Source organism: Meriones unguiculatus, chromosome 9 (genome assembly GCF_030254825.1).
Source record: "Meriones unguiculatus strain TT.TT164.6M chromosome 9, Bangor_MerUng_6.1, whole genome shotgun sequence".
Taxonomy (NCBI): domain Eukaryota; kingdom Metazoa; phylum Chordata; class Mammalia; order Rodentia; family Muridae; genus Meriones; species Meriones unguiculatus.
In genome coordinates, this window is record NC_083357.1 from 8,891,476 (window position 1) to 8,910,758 (window position 19,283).

At 39.8% G+C, this 19,283-nt stretch overlaps 1 protein-coding gene across 39 annotated transcripts in view; it reads left to right on the forward strand.

Moving 5' to 3' along the window:
* Pbrm1 (polybromo 1) overlaps positions 1 to 19,283 on the forward strand; it is a 92,067-nt gene that overhangs the window by 68,840 nt on the left and 3,944 nt on the right. For 18 of the 39 annotated variants that reach the window (XM_060390802.1, XM_060390809.1, XM_021635192.2 and 15 more), the window contains 7 exons: positions 6,690 to 6,873; positions 7,471 to 7,681; positions 8,551 to 8,752; positions 11,915 to 12,079; positions 15,356 to 15,511; positions 18,641 to 18,711; positions 18,824 to 19,040. In XM_060390802.1, coding sequence (XP_060246785.1) covers positions 6,690 to 6,873; positions 7,471 to 7,681; positions 8,551 to 8,752; positions 11,915 to 12,079; positions 15,356 to 15,511; positions 18,641 to 18,711; positions 18,824 to 19,040 — 1,206 coding nt within the window. The remainder of the gene's footprint in view (positions 1 to 6,689; positions 6,874 to 7,470; positions 7,682 to 8,550; positions 8,753 to 11,914; positions 12,080 to 15,355; positions 15,512 to 18,640; positions 18,712 to 18,823; positions 19,041 to 19,283) is intronic. The other 21 variants (XM_060390830.1, XM_060390833.1, XM_060390827.1 and 18 more) reach the window with 3 other exon arrangements.

The window sequence follows — 19,283 nt, forward strand, 5'->3', positions numbered from 1 at the left end:
TAGGAACACAAGTGGTCATTTTACAGATCTCTGAAATCTTAAAAATGTTAAACCAAACCTGAGCTATACTCTCCCATTTGACAATCTGGGACCAGCAGCAATTGACCTCACATAGAACTCCAGCTTTAGCATCTGTCCTCATTCTGTCCTCTTGTTTGTAAGCTATTTTTAGCATACAGTAGTTGTTTGCAGGAAAAGTGAATGTGGAACTGAAGTTTCAGTCACTTCTCTCCAGATTATTCCTTTCAGCTCTTGAAATGCTACTAAAAACAATACTTGGGCATTTGCTTATAGAGTCTACTTATAATCTCAAAGAAGGCATATTTCAACATATAGTTTTAATGTCAACAGAGAAAATAAACTAGAAATTTACTTTAAAAAAGCAAACAAACAAATAACATCCCAGCTGGACAGTGGTGGTGCACAGCTTTCATCCCAGCACTCAGGAGACAGAGGCAGCCAGTTCTCTGTGAATTTGAGGCTAGCCTGGTATACAGAGAGAGTTCTAGGACAGCCATGCTACACTGAGAAACCCTGTCTTGAAAAACAAAACAAATAGCATTACTTATTTGGGGCTGGGCATGTAGCAGTAGAACACTTGCGTAAAGCCCTGGGTTCTAGCTGCAGGATTGCAAAGAAACAGAACATTTATTTCCCAAAGCGTCCTAGTCCCCACTTTTTCTCCCCCCATTTTAAATGTGTGTTGTTTGGTACTTAGGCCCCCAACTGACAATATGTAGTTTATTTGCCTTTTAATGTGCTGTGGTTTCAATGTATGTGTTCTTCCAGGGTTCTCAGGTCAAAACTTGAGTGCCAGTGGAATCTTTTGGGAGATGCTAAGGTCATAATTGTTGTGGACTGAGTAAATGTAACACTGTTTTAGAGAGGAACCCTAGGATTGTTTTACTGTCTTCTCCATTCTTGTGCTTTTAGTATCCATCATGCTTCAGATACCCAGAATCTTCCTGGTGAAGTAAACAGGAACTTAGCAGATACTGAAACTTTCACTTTGGACTTCCTAGCTCCTAGAACTGGAAGATTTTCTGTTCTTTACAAACTGCCCAGTTCACAGTAGTATTGCTGTAGCAGCCTAAATAGACAAATTTTTTCAACGAAAACAGTTTAGTCTTGTCACCTCTGAGAGAATTCCATATTTGACAAAACAAGCAAATTCTTTGCAAGGTTCATCCTTCAGGAAGCTTCCCACAAGTCAAGTTGTTAGCAAAAAATCATTTGGGCAGTTAAGAGAGAAGGGAAGTGTTCTACTCTGCTCTGCCTTTGACACCAGGAACTTCATACCAGGAACCTATGCTGTTGTTTTCAAGATTCCTGCTGAAGCCAAAAGAAAAGGGGGGAATGGGAGTTGGAGAGCTTGAGTGATGGCTCAGCAGTTAAGAGGACTCTCTGCAATTCCAGAGGACCCAGGTTCAATTGCCAATACCCATATGGCAGCTCACAGCTGTCTTTAACTCTAGTTCTAGAATATCCAGTACCCGCTCTGGCCTCCATGACACCAGGCATGCATGTGATACCACAGGCATATGTGCAAGCAAAACACAGATAAACATAATTTTTTTTATTATTATTATTTTAGCGAATAGGTTGAGGCTAAGTTACAAAGCTCACCTATAAGGTTTCAGCCACATTTTCATAATTAACGTTATGTGGTTGTGAACCCTTGGCTTTTCATAAGAAATTGTTGATTCTAGGCTAATGAGATGGCTGAGTAGATAATTTGAGTTCTGTTCCTGTGTCCTGTCCTAGATGATGGAAGGAGAGAATCACAAGTTATTATCTGACATATGTGTGCCTCTACACATGTTACAGCATGTACAAATACACTAAATAAATGTGATAATAATTTTTTAAAATGTATTTATAAGTGATGTGTGTGTGCATGTGTGTTAGTATAAGCACGTGTCCACAGAGGCCCAAAGAGGACATGACCTGGGGTTAAAGGAGGCTGGAGGTATTGTGGGTGCTGTCTATTGAACTTGGTCTTCTGGAAAAGCAGCAAGCACTCTTAACCACTGAGTCATCTCTGTCCACCACCCCCCAAAAGAAATTTTATTCTAACAGTTTTTTCCAGCTTTTCTCATTGCTTCTGTGAAGAAATGACTGTTGACATACCCCCTATACTACTGTTTTCACTAATGTAACTTGGGTAAATCTTTTCTAAAAATTCCTGTTAAAATGCATTGCCTCCTATAGTGTTTAAGCCAGCTTTATATCCAGAAGCTTACTTAATCCTCAACATGACTATATAAAGAAAGATGATGGTATTTTTCAGAAAGGTGAAATTACTGCCCAAGAAATGGGTAAGAACTAAAGCCTGGATTCTCTTTCTCACTTCTCTGTCAGCTTCATTAGCTGATTTACAGCCAATTGGGACATGTGTATGAACTGACCAGCCTACAGTATTCAACAGGACAGAAGATACACAGTGAGACATGGTTGCTTCATTTTGACATAAACCCCACCTAGTGCTCAAAAAGTAAGATTTAGCTCCATTTTTACAGCTTAGTATGAACCAGCCATCAAAGAGCCTTATTCTATAGACTTGACTTTTTTTTTTTTTTCCTCTAGACAAGGTTTCTCTGTATAGCTATGGCTGGGCCTGGAACTCAGAGAGATCTGCCCCCCGGGGGCTGGGATTCTGGGATTGCAGGTGTGCACACCTCTAATTAGATTAGAGCCTGGCTCTTCTGTAAACTTGAAAGGATTTATAATTCCATGATGTTAACTTTGTACACTATTGCATCTAAATCTTATTTTTGTACCATTTTTTTCCTCTTGTTTCAAATAGACTTTGAAGATATTATTAAGTAGATCTTTTTTTGGATGCTGAGGTAGGGTTGTTAGGCATATTTAGAAGATAGTCTTAGACATGTCTTAGAAGACATACTGAGAAACAGTCTTGACACCTATGATTTTTGTCACTTAAGCAGTGATCCAAGTGGCATCGTGACTTGGTGCACGCCTTTGATCCCAGTACTTGAGAGGCAGAGGCAGGCAAATCTCTGTGAGTTCAAGGGCAGCGTGGTCTACATAGGGAGTTTCAGGGCAGCAATAATAGTAATAATAATAATAATAATAATAGTGATCATAGCCACAGAGGAGTTACTTTTGAGAATGAACATGGCTATTCATGCCAAAGAGTGTTCCATTGATCACGAAGATAATAACAATTCCAAGACTGTGGCCTGTTGTTCATTCCATCCTTAATATATTTACAGGTTCTTTCCTTCTTCATAAATTTATTTAATTTTTCATCAGTAAAGCAAGAAAGATAGTTTTCTTGGTGCTTTAAATTTTTGAAAGAAAAAAGGGCAAGGATTTTTTTTAAATATTATACAGAGAAAAATCTTAGAGATGGTCTCATAAGCTACACGGTTTATATTCAGTACCTAGGAATCCTTCAAAAGATGTGTAAAGAGCAGGGTGTGGCGGTGCTTATCTGTAATCCCAGCATTTGAGAGGCAGAGACAGGATCACTGCAAGTTCGAGGCCATTGAGGACTGTATCATAATTCATTAGCCAATTATTAAGCAGAAATGAAAGACACCCACACACATAACAAATTTTAATGGCAAATAATGCCTTTAATTCTCAAGGAATTTACAATATGAGAGAAGACATTTTTAATCATATGCTTCAAATGTACACTTGTTCCTTCAATTAACAGATATTGCATAGCCAGTATGGGAGTCAGGGGCTGGAGACATAATAATGAAATTACCTTCCTGATTACACATAATATATTGGACAGATAAGAGACAAATGCTTTAAGATATTTTGTTGAGGCTACTATAATATAGGACTTCCAATTAAACATGCATTTATCTCTACTGTCTTTAAAAAGAGGAGTCAAGAAATACATGAAATCATAAGAACAAAAAAGGTGATAGAATAATAACAAAAAACCTTATATTAAAAGATAATAGAAAAATTAATATAGCTTAGCATACCAGAGAGAGCTGATGCCTACTCCCCTGCAAGCAAACCCAGCAGAACTCTAGAAGTGACAGGCTTTGTCAGCAACAGGGAGTGTTTTCTGCAATGTTTTTCTTGTTGACCTGTTAGGATTTTTTCTTTTTTCTTTTTTAATTCTCTGACTTTTGAAAAGCACAGGAAATGTTGTATTTTGCTGAGGCCCAATTTGTGTGATATTTTCTTTTCTTTTTTGGTTCTATGTGTTGCTTAAATCTTTGTGTGACTCAAGGTTGCCCAAATTTTATCTTGTTTTCTATGAGAAGCTTTTATTTTACTTCACACCTGTTGAAATTTATCCATTACATTAGCCACTAGCCACAAGTAATTCTTGAGCACTTAAAACGTGGTTAGTCTTAGGGTGGTGGTGGTGCACGCCTTTAATCCCAGGCCAGCCTGGTCTACAGAACAAGTTCCAGGACAATCAGGGCTGTTAGATGGAGAAACCCTGTCTGGAAAAACCAAAAAAGTTTATATAGTAGATTACATTGATGGATTTCTATATATTGAACCACCCTTGCATGCCTGGGATGAAGCCTACTTGGTCATTGTGGATGATTTCTTTTATGTGTTCTTGGATTTGGTTTGTATTTTATTGAGTATTTTTACATCAATGTTCATAAGAGAGAGAGAGATCTGAAGTTCTCTTTTTTTTGTTGGGTCTTTGTGTGGTTTAGGTATCAAGGTGACTGTGGCCTCATAGAATGAGGTTGGTAATATTCCTTCTCTTTCTATTTTGTGGAATAGTTTGAAGAGTATTGGTGTTAGCTCTTCTTTGAAGGTCTGATAGAATTCTGTGCCAAAACCATCTGGCCCTGGGCTTTTTTTTTGGAAGGGAGACTTGATTGCTTCTTTTTCCTTGGGCAATATAGGACTATTTAACCTACTTACCTGATCTTGATTTAATTTTGGTAAATGAAATCTATCAAGAAAATTGTCCATTTCATTTAGATTTTCAAATTTTGTTGTGTATGGTCTTTTGTATTAGGACCTAATGATTGTTTGTATTTCCTCAGTGTCTGTCGTTATGTCCCCCTTTTTGTTTCTGATTTTGTTGATTTGGATAGTTTCTCTCTGCCTTTCAGTTAGTTTGACTAAGGGTTTGTCTATCTTCTTGATTTTCTCAAGGAACCAGCTCTTGGTTTCATTGATTCTTTGAATTGTTTTCTTTGTTTTTAATTTATTGATTTCAGCTAAGCAAGGAGGACCCTAGAGAAGATGCTCAATCCTCATTCAGAAGGGCAAACAGGATAGAAATCGAAGCAGGAGAAAACAGGAAACAGGATAGGAACCTACCAGAGATGGCCTCTAAAAGAATCTACCCAGCAGGGTATCAAAGCAGATGCTGAGACTCATAACCAAACCTTCAGCAGAGTGCAGGGAATCTTATGAAAGAAGGGGGAGATAGAAAGACCTGGAAGAGCCAGGAGCTCTACAAGGAGAGCAACAGAACCAAAAATCTGGGCCCAGGGGTTTTTGCAGAGACCTATACTCCAACCAAGGACCATTCATGGAGAGGACCTAGACCCCCTTGCTCAGATGTAGCCCATGGCAGCTCAGTTTCCAAGTGAGTTCCCTAGTAAGAGGAGCTGGGGCTGTCTCTGACATGAACTCAGTGGCTGGCTCTTTGATCACCTCCCCTTGGGGTGGCGGGGTGGCCTTAAGAGGCCACAGAGAAAGACAGTGCAGCCAGTCCTAATAAGACCTGATATACTAGGGTCAGATAGAAGGGGAGGAGGACCCCTATCAGTGGACTAGGGCAGGGTCATAAGGGGAGAAGGAGGAGGGAGGGTGAGACTGGGAGGAGACGAGGGAGGGGGCTACAGCTGGGATACAAAGTGAATAAATTGTAATACATAAAATAAATTTAAAAGTTATTTTAATAATAAAAATAAAGAGTCCAAATTAATGCGAAAAATAAAACCAAAAAAGTGGTTAGTCTAGATTAAGTTATATATACTATAAATATGAAATATATAAAGAATAATGATTAATATGTTAACTTTATTATATAATAAATTGTTATAATATGGATATATGGAGCTGAAAAGAAGATATTGGTAAATTTAAAAATAAATACATAAGTAAATTTTATACAAATTATACAAATTACAAAAGACCCAAATAAATGAAAATGTTCTATTATATTTACAAAGGAAGAACACAGTATTTTAAGGATGTACTTTCTCCCAAAACTGACATATAAGTTCATTGTAATTCCTATCAAGATCTTTTTTTGTCTGTATTGGCAAATCTGCATATGTATCTATGTGCTATATTCATGTCTGGTGCCTGTGGAGGCCAAAAGAAGGCACTGTCTGATGTGCTGGACCTGGAATTACAGACAGTTGTAAGCTGTTATATGGATGCCAGCAATTAAATCCTGGTCCATTTGAAGAGCAGCCAGTGAACTACTGAGCCATCTCTCCAGCTCCTGAATCCAGTAGCTTTTAAAGAAGAACTTTATTATTAAATGAAATCAAAGCTATGTCTTACCAGTGTTTAGGGTCCCTAGGGAGATACCATATTTATTTCACATTTTAAAAAGCCAAGTTTGGTGGTACACATTTGTAAGCCCAGCACTGGAGAGGTAGAGACAGATCCCAGGGGCACACCAGCTGTCCAGTCTAGCCTGTTTCAGGATGTTAACTGTGACAAGAGTTTATTCCCTTAATTTATCTCTTAACTTACTCTTTCAGGAAAATGTGCTGTGTTATCATTCAAGGACTTCCTCTCCTGCAGGCCAACTGAAATACCAGAAAATGACATTCTGCTTTGTGAGAGCCGCTATAATGAAAGTGACAAGCAGATGAAGAAATTCAAGGGGTTGAAGAGGTTTTCACTCTCTGCTAAAGTTGTAGATGATGAAATTTATTACTTCAGGTAATCCTTGTAAAACTGAGGAAGAAAAGGCACTTAGGATAACTTATCAAAATAGTGTAATGCAATGTTTTGAATTGTTTTTTTGAACTATCATATAATTCTAATAGAAAAAATATTTAGTGAGATGTGGTAATTCCCATACTTGAGGCTGAGGCAGGAGGATTGTATAAGAATCAGCCTGAGCTACAAAGTGAGACTTTGTTGCAAAGAGAGAAAGAAAATATTCAGTTAAAAAAAAAATTAGCAATTGTTCTTATAGTACCTTGACTTAGACAGCAGCAATTGTAGAATGAAGACACAAACACTTGATTCTGATTGGCAGCCTCTCTGTGGGGAGGTTGCTCACTTCCATAGATATGACAACTCCTTTGTAACATGTAGACCACTAGACCTGACCAATATCTCGGTGAGTATTCTTCAGAATTATTTCTAAGTAGAAGTGACATCACAAATACTCATTTTAGCTACTTTGTTGACCTTAGACTCTAAGACTTAGCATGTTTGGCAGGTTGTAAAATGTCATTTGTACATGTTCAGGTCTGTTCTCTGACCAGTCCTGGAAATGGTTGGCAACTTTTGTTTGTCACTTTTTTTCAGAAAACCAATCATTCCTCAAAAGGAACCCTCACCTTTGTTGGAAAAGAAGATACAATTGTTAGAAGCTAAATTTGCAGAGTTAGAAGGTGGCGATGATGATATTGAAGAGATGGGAGAAGAGGATAGTGAGGCTATTGAACCTCCATCTCTACCTCAGCTTCAAACACCCCTCGCCAATGAGCTGGACCTCATGCCCTACACACCCCCACAGGTGAGGTGGTGTGCCTCGTTACTTCCTGCCTTCTTAGTTCTAGTCTGCAGCAGGCTCACACCAGAGTAGGAGACATCCATCCCCTGTGTATGTCGGCCTTTGTTTTGAGAAGTCAGTAGCCTAGGCTGGCCTCAGACTTGCTGTATATTCAAAGTATGCCTTAAACTCTTGTTCCTCTTGCCTCCATTTCCCAAACAAGCACTGGGAGTACAGATGTGCACTATAACACACTCTATATGTGACCTTTGTCCTAGAAGTCGGCACGAAAACATAATAGTGTTTGTTTTGCTTGTCAGCCTTCTGTTTACATACTAATTTATTTGTAATCAACAAAAACACCTATCATTAAGCAAGCAATAATTTTTTCTTTTAAATCTCATAGAGATGGTTTAATAGTTTAGAAGGCTTCTTACCTTGTATTAAAAAAGTAGTAAGGGATGGTATCATGCTTACTCCCTCAGTTTTCAGTGCCCACACATATGATCCTTTGCTTCCACTTACACTTCCTAAGTAATAGGATTATAGATGTGTTCTGCCACACCTGGATGCATGTATCTTTTTAATTTCTCATTCCTTAGGACTTATCTTTTGTTTGAGGTGATCCTATTGTATTTATTTTCGTCATTCAGAATTTTCTCAAGACTTAATTGTGAGGTCATCATTGTAGATTGCAGTCATGGAATTCAGTGAAATTTTCATTTATTTTTTACTAGGCAAGGAAAAGGTATATTTTGACCAAGAAAATGTCAGCTACAAACTGAGTTTGTCTATAAAACATTATTGTACCATGTGTGTCTGGCTTCCAGAAACTATGTAGGTAAGCCAGTGCAATTTTCTGATACCCTATATAACAGCTTTCTGTCTTACAGTCTACCCCAAAGTCTACCAAAGGCAGTGCAAAGAAAGAAGGTTCTAAACGAAAAATCAACATGAGTGGCTACATTCTGTTCAGCAGTGAAATGAGAGCTGTGATTAAAGCCCAGCACCCAGACTACTCTTTTGGGGAGCTCAGCAGACTGGTGGGGACAGAATGGAGAAACCTTGAGACAGCCAAGAAGGCAGAATATGAAGGTAAATAGAGACTTGACACAACTGTCTCCACTTTCTAAGCAAGGGACGTTTTCAGGAGTGCACATGCATAAGCAGGTTTTACTCTCCTGTTCTTACCACGTGCATATGATTTTGGTTTTGGACTGTCCAGCTGACGATAGTACGCCAGCAGTAGGTGCCAGTACATGGAGTGCTGCCTCTGACTTGGCCTCAGGTCCTGATGGTGCTGCACCCCCACCCACCCACATATTTGAGTTAAATATCTCAAACAAAAATATTCTGCTATTAAAATTGCATGGTTTTATTTCATTTATTCCTGTAGATATACACATGTTGATTTGGGAGTGACTATTCAATAATGTTAACTATAATTTTGACTTAAAAGGTCACCTGAAAGTGGCATTTTAAAATAAGTGATATTCTGTTATGGCTCTTGATAAGCCAAAGCCGTAAGTTAAGCTCTAGGCTGAGGCTTGGTATGCCTGGCCTGTGCTGTGTCTGTGTTCATATCTGTTCTTAAGATACTTATATGACTTTGACAAAGCTCAGCTGCCTTCATTTCTCCCTTATTCTATGATTAGATCACTTTGAGCCATGAGCTACTATTACTCAAAGATTTGGTGGTTCATAGCTATAAAAGATGAATTCTTAAGAGATTTTTGGTGGTTTGGATCATTTGTTGTTCTGGTTAATAGTGGATGGCTTTAATAAATGAGGCAGGACTTTTAACCTTTGAGTTGTAGTTCTTCCATTTCAAATTTTGTATGTTAGATAATTTGCCAATATAGAGTCTTCTTTTCTACAGTGGTCAGTACACTTCTTGACTAAGTCCAAATCCATTATTTTCTAGCAAGCATACACTATGAAGGCTGCTCTTCTTTTTGAAGTTTATGAAATCTCCAAAGTAACTCTTTTGTGTAAAAAAAAACAAACAACTTTCGTTTGTTACTATTTATTATTATAAAATTATCTGACAGGCTTCCTTAAGGATCTTCTGCTGAAGCCTAATCCTGCAAGATGCTCAGCCAAGAAATATTTTGTGGCAAAACCAGCTTCAGAAGTGTTCCAAACTCTGGGCATACTCCTAAGTTAAAGTTTGTAAGACCTACAGTAAAGAACCTGTTTTTAATTATTTGACATTTTCTGAAATTTGACCAAGTATTTATGTGGTATCTATTAATACCCTAGAAAGTTAACTTATAGAACATACTTTGATAAACTCTAGTCAATCTTATAAGAACCTAGAATTATGGGACACTTTGGTTTTTCAGGGCTTACTACAAGTTAAGACCAAATATATCACTTAGTTGGAGGACTGTTGTCTACGAAATTAGCCAAACAGTGCAAAGCCTGTCTCAAGGCAAACAAAGCTAGTATTATGTGGCTGGTTACTTAGGGTACGAGTAGGACAAAGGTTCTAGAGATAATATGAAGGCAGAAAAACTGGAGCATGGCTGAAGGAAGAAGAGATGATACTTGAAAAATTCTCCCATATTCAACGGGTGTCTGAAATTAGGAAGAACCTAGTAAGAGGTGAGTTATGTTTCAATAGCCTGAAATTCAAACTCTGGACTTTGGGTGTTTCTGCCCACTGAATTCAAAACACAAAGTTGGGAGTTTGGCTGGCGTAGTTGTAGTTACCTCTGATTTCTAAAGCAGCCTGGTCAGCTTCTCTTAGAAAGAACTAATATTTTATCCACGTGCCTGAGCTTTTCTGTTTTTCCAACTTCAACTTTTCTTTTTCCCTCCCAGTTTATTGTTTTATTTGTGTAATGAAAAAACCAGCATTTCATATTGAGGCATCTAGATCACCTTGAGAGAATAGGTTGTTAGAATGGGTTTGGTCTTCAGACTTACTATATACGCAGTTTAGAGGAGGTAGTAGACTGGGACAGTGTTAGTGAGTGATGATGATAAGTGTCCATAAGCAACTGCATCACAGCCTTAGGACCTTTGACTTGCACGATTTTCACATTCTTACATTAAAGCAGTTGGGCTGTTGCTTCTTGAGTCTCTTTTAAGCCATGTGACCTCAAGCTGTTTTCCCCAGACAGCCATAGTCTTTTGAATTCCATATCACAGACTTAACTGGAATTGAAGTGTGACCAGGCGTCAGGGCCATATTGCTGTTTCTCCTGTATTCTTGGACAGGTCACTGCCTATATCCCGGCTTCTGTTTGTCCATCTGAAGCGTAGGAAGGACTTCCTTAGAATGGTGAATCTGAGTAAACCTGATGGTGGGAGCTTTGGGAATATGCCCTCAAAGAAGGTTGGGCCTGCTGAGAGCATGACTGTTGAGGTGCTGGCTCTAAGGGTGCAGAGCAGTTCAAGGAAGGAAGAGGCTATCGGGGAATAGCCCAGAGGTTCCAAAATATGTGCTCCTCTTGCATTTCAAGTACACTAAGAGTAGATGCTGGAATTCTTGCTGATTTAGGATAATTTATGGTCAGTTTTGAACTCAGCTTTAGAAAACCTGCTTCTTTCAGAATATTGCTACGTACATGTATGTATTGGTGCCCCTCTTCTGATGACTGTAGTGTAGCTGATCATGTATTTCCCTCCCTTGGAGTTTGTTAATCTTTCTTTGCTTCATTAGAGTATAGAAACTGGCTGTTTATTTTCCCTGCAATCTTAGAGTAGAGGCAGTAAGCTACTTCTCCCTTACAGAGTTAATTTTCTTCAGCTGCTAAACTTGTGATATTAATGATAAGAGTACTCAAATTTTAGTAAAATTGGATTCAGAGAATCAGGAAATTAGAGTAAGTACAATTGTGCCAAAAATTATAATGGGCCATGGAATTGCTTCATGTTGAAATTATAATCTGTAATGCTATTAATACTAGAATAATGGTAGCGCTTCTCATCTTCAGAGTGCCTCGTGAGATTAACCACGTTGGTTACGCTGGTGATGTGTTTCGATAAAATCTGTGCTTTCTGAATGTGTGTTGCAGTCTTAACATTCTTGAAATCTTTGCAGACCATTTCTCAAGATGGGATAGGAAAGCTGAATTCTAGGTTACAAGTGAAACCCGCCCGACTCCCGTGTTGAGACTAGTCATCTACCGTTCCTTCCATTGAGACAGAACTGTTGCCTGTGTTCTTACTAGTCCTGTTGAATGCAATGGATGGTATTTTGAATTCCTGGGTTAAAAACAGAATTGAAAATCTGAAATGCCTTTACAGAGCGGGCAGCTAAAGTTGCTGAGCAGCAGGAGAGAGAGCGAGCAGCACAGCAACAGCAGCCGAGTGCTTCTCCCCGAGCAGGCACCCCTGTGGGGGCTCTCATGGGGGTGGTGCCACCACCAACACCAATGGGGATGCTCAATCAGCAGTTGACACCTGTTGCAGGTAAAAACAGGAGCTAAGACCATTTTTTTTCCACTTTAAGAAATTCCTTCATTTTTTTTTTCTCCAAAAGGAGTAGGCCACAGTCTGTAGCCTTTTCTCATGACAGAGTCAAAGTTTGAAGTCATCATGTTGTCCTGTATTGCTTTTCCCATACAGGCAATGCCTCTTCTCTATCCCAAAAGTGGGCCCTGGGCCCGACCCTGGCAATTGGTAGGTAGCAGCTCTTCCCTTGCTGTGGGCATGTTCTGGCCATGTTCTTACTCCAGACTGCTCTTGATAGAGCACTACAGCAGGAAATATATGTAGACCCTGAGTTCTGTTCTGAGGAACTCCAAGGAAAACATGACATCAGTCTTTAGGTGGTATTTTCTGTCTCATGTCAGTTCAGTTTGCCTTATTCTGCTGCAGCCATCCTTAAAAGACTGACCACTTAAAAGGATTTTTGACAGTGAATTATTAAATCCTTTCTCGGTCACCAATGTGCATGACTGCTAAATAGGGGGGGAAGTCCTCATTCAATTCATTGTGCCCACTCTGTAATGCTTTTCTATTTAATTACATTAAACTGCATTTTCTGTTAGTATCCCAGTCACATACTTAAGTAAATGAATAAGACGAAAGAAAGAAAAGAGAAAAAAAAAAAAGGAAAAGAAATTGATGAATGTGGTTTGCTTGTGTGTGTTGTCTCTGGTTCTGGTAGCCATAGCAAATTTGACTATTGTTGAATTGGAAATCTTGTCTGACATGTCTCCACAAAAAGCCTTGCGGACCACCTCTCAGGCCCTTCCTTTGTTACCTCTCCATGTCTGGTGAGCTCTGTACAAGCCCCCTGTGTTTCTTCTTACACAAGTAGCCTGACCTCTCCTGCACAGAGTCCAAGATAGTGTTGTTCAAGGCAGCTTTGTGGGGATACTGTTTTTGTTTTTGCTGTTTTTGTTCTTGCCGTTTTCGTTTTTTGCCTTTTTTGTTTTTGCTTTTAGAGGAAGAGTGCACAGGATAACTTTTCCATTGTTGCTCCTAACTTTTGTGATGGCAAGTTCTCAAATGCACTGTCGCTGAACTCAGCAGTTGCACCCGCCAAAGCACATCTGAATCATGGCTGTCAGTGCTTTCAGTGTGACTGATGTTGATCTAACAAATCTCATAATCGCCTGCTCTATTCCATGGCCCATTTTGGTTAATGGGGTTCCAGAGATATCCAGAAATCAGGTCTTGATCATGGGGACTTTGAAAGTTAGGATTCCCTCATTGACATCCTCTTTTATTCTATTTGATACATAATACTGTGGCACTGTGTCCTTGACTACAAAACCCAGAACATATATTAACAAAATGAATACATACAGCTAAAAAGAAATAAAAATTAGCAGCTGCAGCATTTTAGCTCCCTGTTGGGGAATAGCATCATAAAGCTCTGTGATTGAGGAAGATGGTCCCTCTAGACAACCACTGTTGTGTTGCTTAAAGGTATGCTGCCCAGGCTTCTGGGCCACAGGAGTGAAGGGCAGATTCTCTACAGTAAAAAGCCTTTGGTCCACAGTGAGAGCTTAGCAGCTAAGAGGGTGAATTTTCATGGAATTACAAGTTGTTCAGGACCCAAGTCTTAGCCTTCTTGTTGTCTGAGACCAGCTTTGCTTACAAGCATTGAAGCTCATTTGAACACATGTGACTGGGATAATAAATGCCAAAGTACAGTTTAATGAAGACAAGTGTTGTGTCTTTCAGTTGTTAATAATTTAATCTTCAACCACAGCCCATGGCGGCTGCGTTCAGATGGGCTTTTGTAATTGAAAGCAAAGCCTCCTAACATGTTCAACTTCTCACCTACTTACCTTAAAAGCTGTACCTGGTGGTGTGTTGAAAGGGCAGTTTGGCAACATTGGATTTCTTTGTGTTTCAGATGATGGCATCTGCTCAAAGTCGTTTTAACCTGAACTCCTAAAAACTGAAATGTTTCCTATTTCATGCATAGAAATATTTTAAATTTGTTTTGTGTAATTGTAAGTTTTTCTAGCAAGTTTAGATATGACTAAGGAGGTAAGGTGAGTCGGTTTGAGGGTTTTCAGTGTGCCATAGCTTTAAAAGACTAAACTTGTAAACTAAATGGTTTCAAATACCTCTTCAGAGAAAAGTAAAACTGAAATTCTCTTCAAAGAATATTTTGGTGCTATGCCTTTGCCCTTCCCATGTGAGAAACTGCCTAAAAGTGACTGTACTAGGGGGAGATTTATATTCATTCAGACTCTTACAGATCTCAGGAGAGTCATGTTTTGTTTTGTTTTGTTTTTTTTTTCCATAGGTGAGTCCTTACTGAAATTTTCTTATTTCCATCCCTTTTCCAAAAAATATTTGTTTGCTGCAACGCTTCCCTAGCCTATAGATGTTTTGTTACATCACGGTATGCTTGGAAAATAAAGGGACATAAGCCTGTCTTCATAGGGATTCTGTACCTCAGTTAGAATGCTCCCTATGAATTGAAGGTTTACATGAGTTGATGAGTGAACCTGGAGACAGTGAGAACAACTGGCATTTTCTCCTGTGAGCACAGCCTGATCCTCCAGCTGTTACTCCTTCAGGCCTGCTGCATGTAGGTTTCTGAATTACCTGGACTTTAGTTGGCTTGAGAAAATTTAGATTTCTCCTTAACTTATTTTGAAATCTAAGGATGGAGTATTATTCATTGTGATGGCTGTTAGTTGTTCTCCAGCTCAAACCTTAACATAATCCATTCTTAACCGAAGTGGTGGAGAAAGAAGGGAGGAGTATGTGAAGAAATCTTGAAACTTTTTTTGCTCCCAAACCGGAGACCCATGCCTTGTGATCAGGACTGTGCACTTCATTTCCCTCCATTCTGATTTCCCTTCATGTGCACCCACAGTAGGGATGTGAGTGCAGGCAGAGTGGGGTGATGGGGTATGTACTGATCACTTGGAGTTGCAGGTGGCAAAACTGGTCACATTTGAACAGTTTGCAATAGTTCTGACCTTGGGAAAGCTGTTACTAGACCTCTTTATTGTTACATGAAAACATTGTTTAGCTTATTGAAAATAATTATAAACAATAATATACTAAATACTAATTCATCCAAAACTGTTGGGTTTCATATTTGTAATTTTATTTTGTTCATTACTACAACAAAATAATTGCACTAATTGCTGTAATACCATGCGGCACTAAGGGTGCTTTATTCATTGGTAGTGCATGGAGGGGGTTGTTATTACTTAGCTCATGTTGCATGTTAATGATGCATGTCTGAAATTTGTTGTGTCCTTCAAGGCATGATGGGTGGCTATCCGCCAGGCCTTCCACCTTTGCAGGGCCCAGTTGATGGCCTTGTTAGCATGGGCAGCATGCAGCCACTTCACCCTGGGGGGCCTCCACCTCACCATCTTCCGCCAGGTGTGCCTGGCCTCCCAGGCATCCCACCACCGGGTAAGAACTTCATCCTCATTCACTCATTAATCTCATTCTTTTTTATTCTTTTTTCCTCCTTCAGCCAGTTCTTCCAGGAGGCACTGCTGCCCATGGTGGCCAGGTTTCCCTCACTAAGAATCCTGTCGGCAGTAGGGTCCATCTTATATGTTAAGCATGTGGCCTGCTACCTGAGCACTTATGTGTCTGTTCCCCGGCAGCAGCACAGAATGCATTGCAGAGGCCAGACCAAGATCAAGGAGCAGGAGGCATGGTCCATTACCAGATATGACATGTTTGAAAAGCCTGGAGGGCAACAGCTTCTTATCAGAGAATTGCCAGTTCAGAGTCATATACAAAAGCACTTTTTACTCCAAGTGCATTTCTTCACCTGGTGAAATTCTTACCTCACATGGTCTTCGTTGTAGAGTCTCTGCTCCATCTCTTCCTCCTCAGCAGCCCTTTTAAGGTGCTTATAGAGCAGCCTATGTAGAACTCTTCAGAAATCCTACACTTTTAACAGTGTAGGAAGGGAGTTTGTATTGAATTAGTTGTGAGTCCCCAAGAAAGTTTAATATAACACTTTAAACAACACCTTAACTATGGACATATTTGTCAACAGAAGCCAAGAGTTCTTTTATGTAGAAATATGAAAATGGTGCTCAGAATCTACTACATTGTTTCACTTTATAATAAAAGTTGAAAGATTGGAGGGGGAATGGGCTTTTAAATGATTTGGAACAGCAATCAATGCATTCCTGGAATGTCATCTAAGAGCGCCAAAAAACCCAGGTGAAATGTGGATGGAGCCTGTCGGGTTTACTTGCATTCTGCTTGGACCCAGTGCCCACAGGGTTCTACATGGTTTCAAATAGTATTTCAGAGGGTATTCCAAGAAAAACACATGCTGACTCCTCTATACTTTTTTTTCTTCTTCTTCTTTTTGTAATAGGATCTGACTATGTAACCAAGGCTGGCCTGGAAATCAAGATTCTACTGCCTCACCATGCCAAATGCAGGGATGACATGCATGCATTCCACTCCTGCAGTTTAGCCACATTCTCTGTGTTTAACCCTAGAGAATGGCCATAACTCCACCAAAGCTTCCCCCCACCCCCAATATTCTCAAAGAAAGAAATGTTTGTGATATTTGTACTTCATTCTGGATATGGTGACTCATGTGAAATGTTGTGGCACCAAGAGTCAATCAGAAAATTATTTTTCCCATATGGCAAATGAACTTGGTCCTAAACCTGTGCCTTCATACCTTGGCACAAGGTTTCTCTGAGTCAGTAAAACCTTGTTGGAGTTGACACCTTCTAAATGTATGTAACATTTGATAGAAGTCCTGTTTAAAGCCAAGTACACACCCCAGTATAGCAGGTGTGTTTTGGTGGGTGTAGGGGCATTGCTCTCCTCTCCTCTTGCCAACAGAGTCTACACTGCATTGGAAGCAAGCACTGCACACCTGGTAATAGTCAGGGAGAGAGGAAGAACTCTTTATAAGCCCATGCACAGCTGATCTGGCTTTAAGCTTTAAGGGGTTCATCTGTTGTCTCAGCTCACGTTCTCAGTGGCTACCTCAGGCATGGTACTTGTAAACAGGATGTGGAGGAGGTTGCTGATTTGTTTGTGCTGCCCTGCACATACATCTGTGATGCAGCCAGTTTTGGGAGCCTCCCAATAGAGTTTGTAGAGTCTAAGGTAGATGAGTGACCTGCAAGAATCAGGGGCCATGGGTTACTAATGTGTTGCTTCAGCAATATATCTGCCATTACTTCTTTGTGCAGTTCATAAATCACCAGGACACAGTTGTGGTGATTGGGTTGTAATTCCGAGTTCTTGGCATATTCCTTCTTTTTAAACAGAAACTTGCTTCACTTTTTTTCTTTCTAACAAAAAAAGATGCTTTGTATTCCCTGGAAGTGACACATGAGAGCTCTGAACCTTCAAATGACCAATTTCCTGCCTATCAAAATGCTGGCTTTGGGAGAGAGATATATTTAGTTTCTGTATAACCCAGGCTGGCCTCAAATTCACAGCAATCTTCCTGTTTCAGCTTTTCAAGTGCAGGGATTACAAGTGTGAGCTAACATACACAGCAAAGCATCAACATGTTTTTAAAAAGACTTATATTTAGTATATATGCACTGTTCTGCCTGCATGTATGCCTGCACGTCAGAAGAGGGCGCCAGATCTCAGCATAGAGAACCCTGAGCCACCACGTGGCTGGGAATTGAACTCAGGACCTCTGGAAGAGCAGCCAGTGCTCTTAACCGCTGAGCCATCTCCAGCCCCAAACGTTAGCATTTTTAAACAGGAACATAAGACTAGGAAGCTAGTTCCTCCTAGTCCCTCTATACATACCTCTAGCCGGACTTACATTTTAACGAACAGCTTAAAATGGTTTGGTTGTGGTTTGATTTTAATAAAGTGAGCCCCTCTGCTACTTTTGTTTTGTTATAATAACAAACAGCCCTGAGATTTAAAAAATAATGCCTTAAAGACCAAATAAATTTCAGACATTTGATTGTTAACAACTAGTGCCTGTGAGACTGCAATTTCTGTCAGTTTACTCAGTGATTACCAGAGAGAACAGGGCAGGACCATAAAGTCTTTCTCTTTTCCTTTGTCATTTGGAATCTGAGATGAGGGAAACAAGGCTACCACGTCATCCACTGAAATGCTTCTCTGCCAACATTAGTGCCTGAGGTAGAACCAACAAAGGAATATTAAGGTAGTGCCTTCAGTCTCCACAAGGTCCAGATACCTGCCCTTGTTTCCTGTCCCAGTACAATAGTTACTGCTGAGCCTGATTGCACAGGCAGAAGAAAAGTATTGAAAACATAAGTGTATGCTCACTATAGCTCATCCAGGATAACCCTAGAATTTTATGCAGGGTTCAAAACATTCTATGCTGGAATAATTACTGTACCTCTGACTAACTATTACAATTACTGTGCTTTAAGAAACTAGAAACAAAAGAATATAAATTTCCTAATTAGATTCTGTTTAGGATGCTTAAGGTTCCTTTCCACACTCTAGGGCAAAAGTACATAAGTTGGCATTATAAATGGCATCAGCTCTTAACAATTTTTCAGTCAGCAAAACCCAGAGCCTCTAATTGTGGCATTGCATTCTGAATTATAGGTGTGATGAATCAAGGAGTAGCCCCCATGGTAGGGAATCCAGCACCAGGTGGAAGTCCATATGGACAACAGGTGAGCCTCCTAGTTTGATTTTCCTTGGACTCGAGATTTTTAGCCATCTGCCTTCACAGATCACTTGCAGGTTATCTTTTTGCCTTAATCATGTGATCCCATGCTCTTTCAGGTAGGAGTTTTGGGACCTCCAGGGCAGCAGGCACCACCTCCATATCCTGGTCCTCATCCAACTGGACCCCCTGTCATACAGCAGCCAACAACACCCATGTTTGTGGCTCCCCCACCAAAGACCCAAAGGCTTCTCCACTCAGAGGCCTACCTGAAATACATTGAAGGACTCAGCGCTGAATCCAATAGCATTAGCAAATGGGACCAAACTCTGGCAGGTAAGAAGAGTCTTGTTGAAATACATGTGTCTTCCCAGTCCTCACTACCACAGGCTCTTACACAGCATCACTTCTTCTTACACCAGTAAAGTAAAATAAATTATATATTTCATAGAATAGATTTGGGGTTCTTTGTACATTGGTCCAGTGAAAATGTGCCCCAAAATCAAAGCTCAGTCATATCGTAATACCATCTTCTCAAATTCTAATTTTTTTCAGATATTAGCATTAGAACAGGTGTCA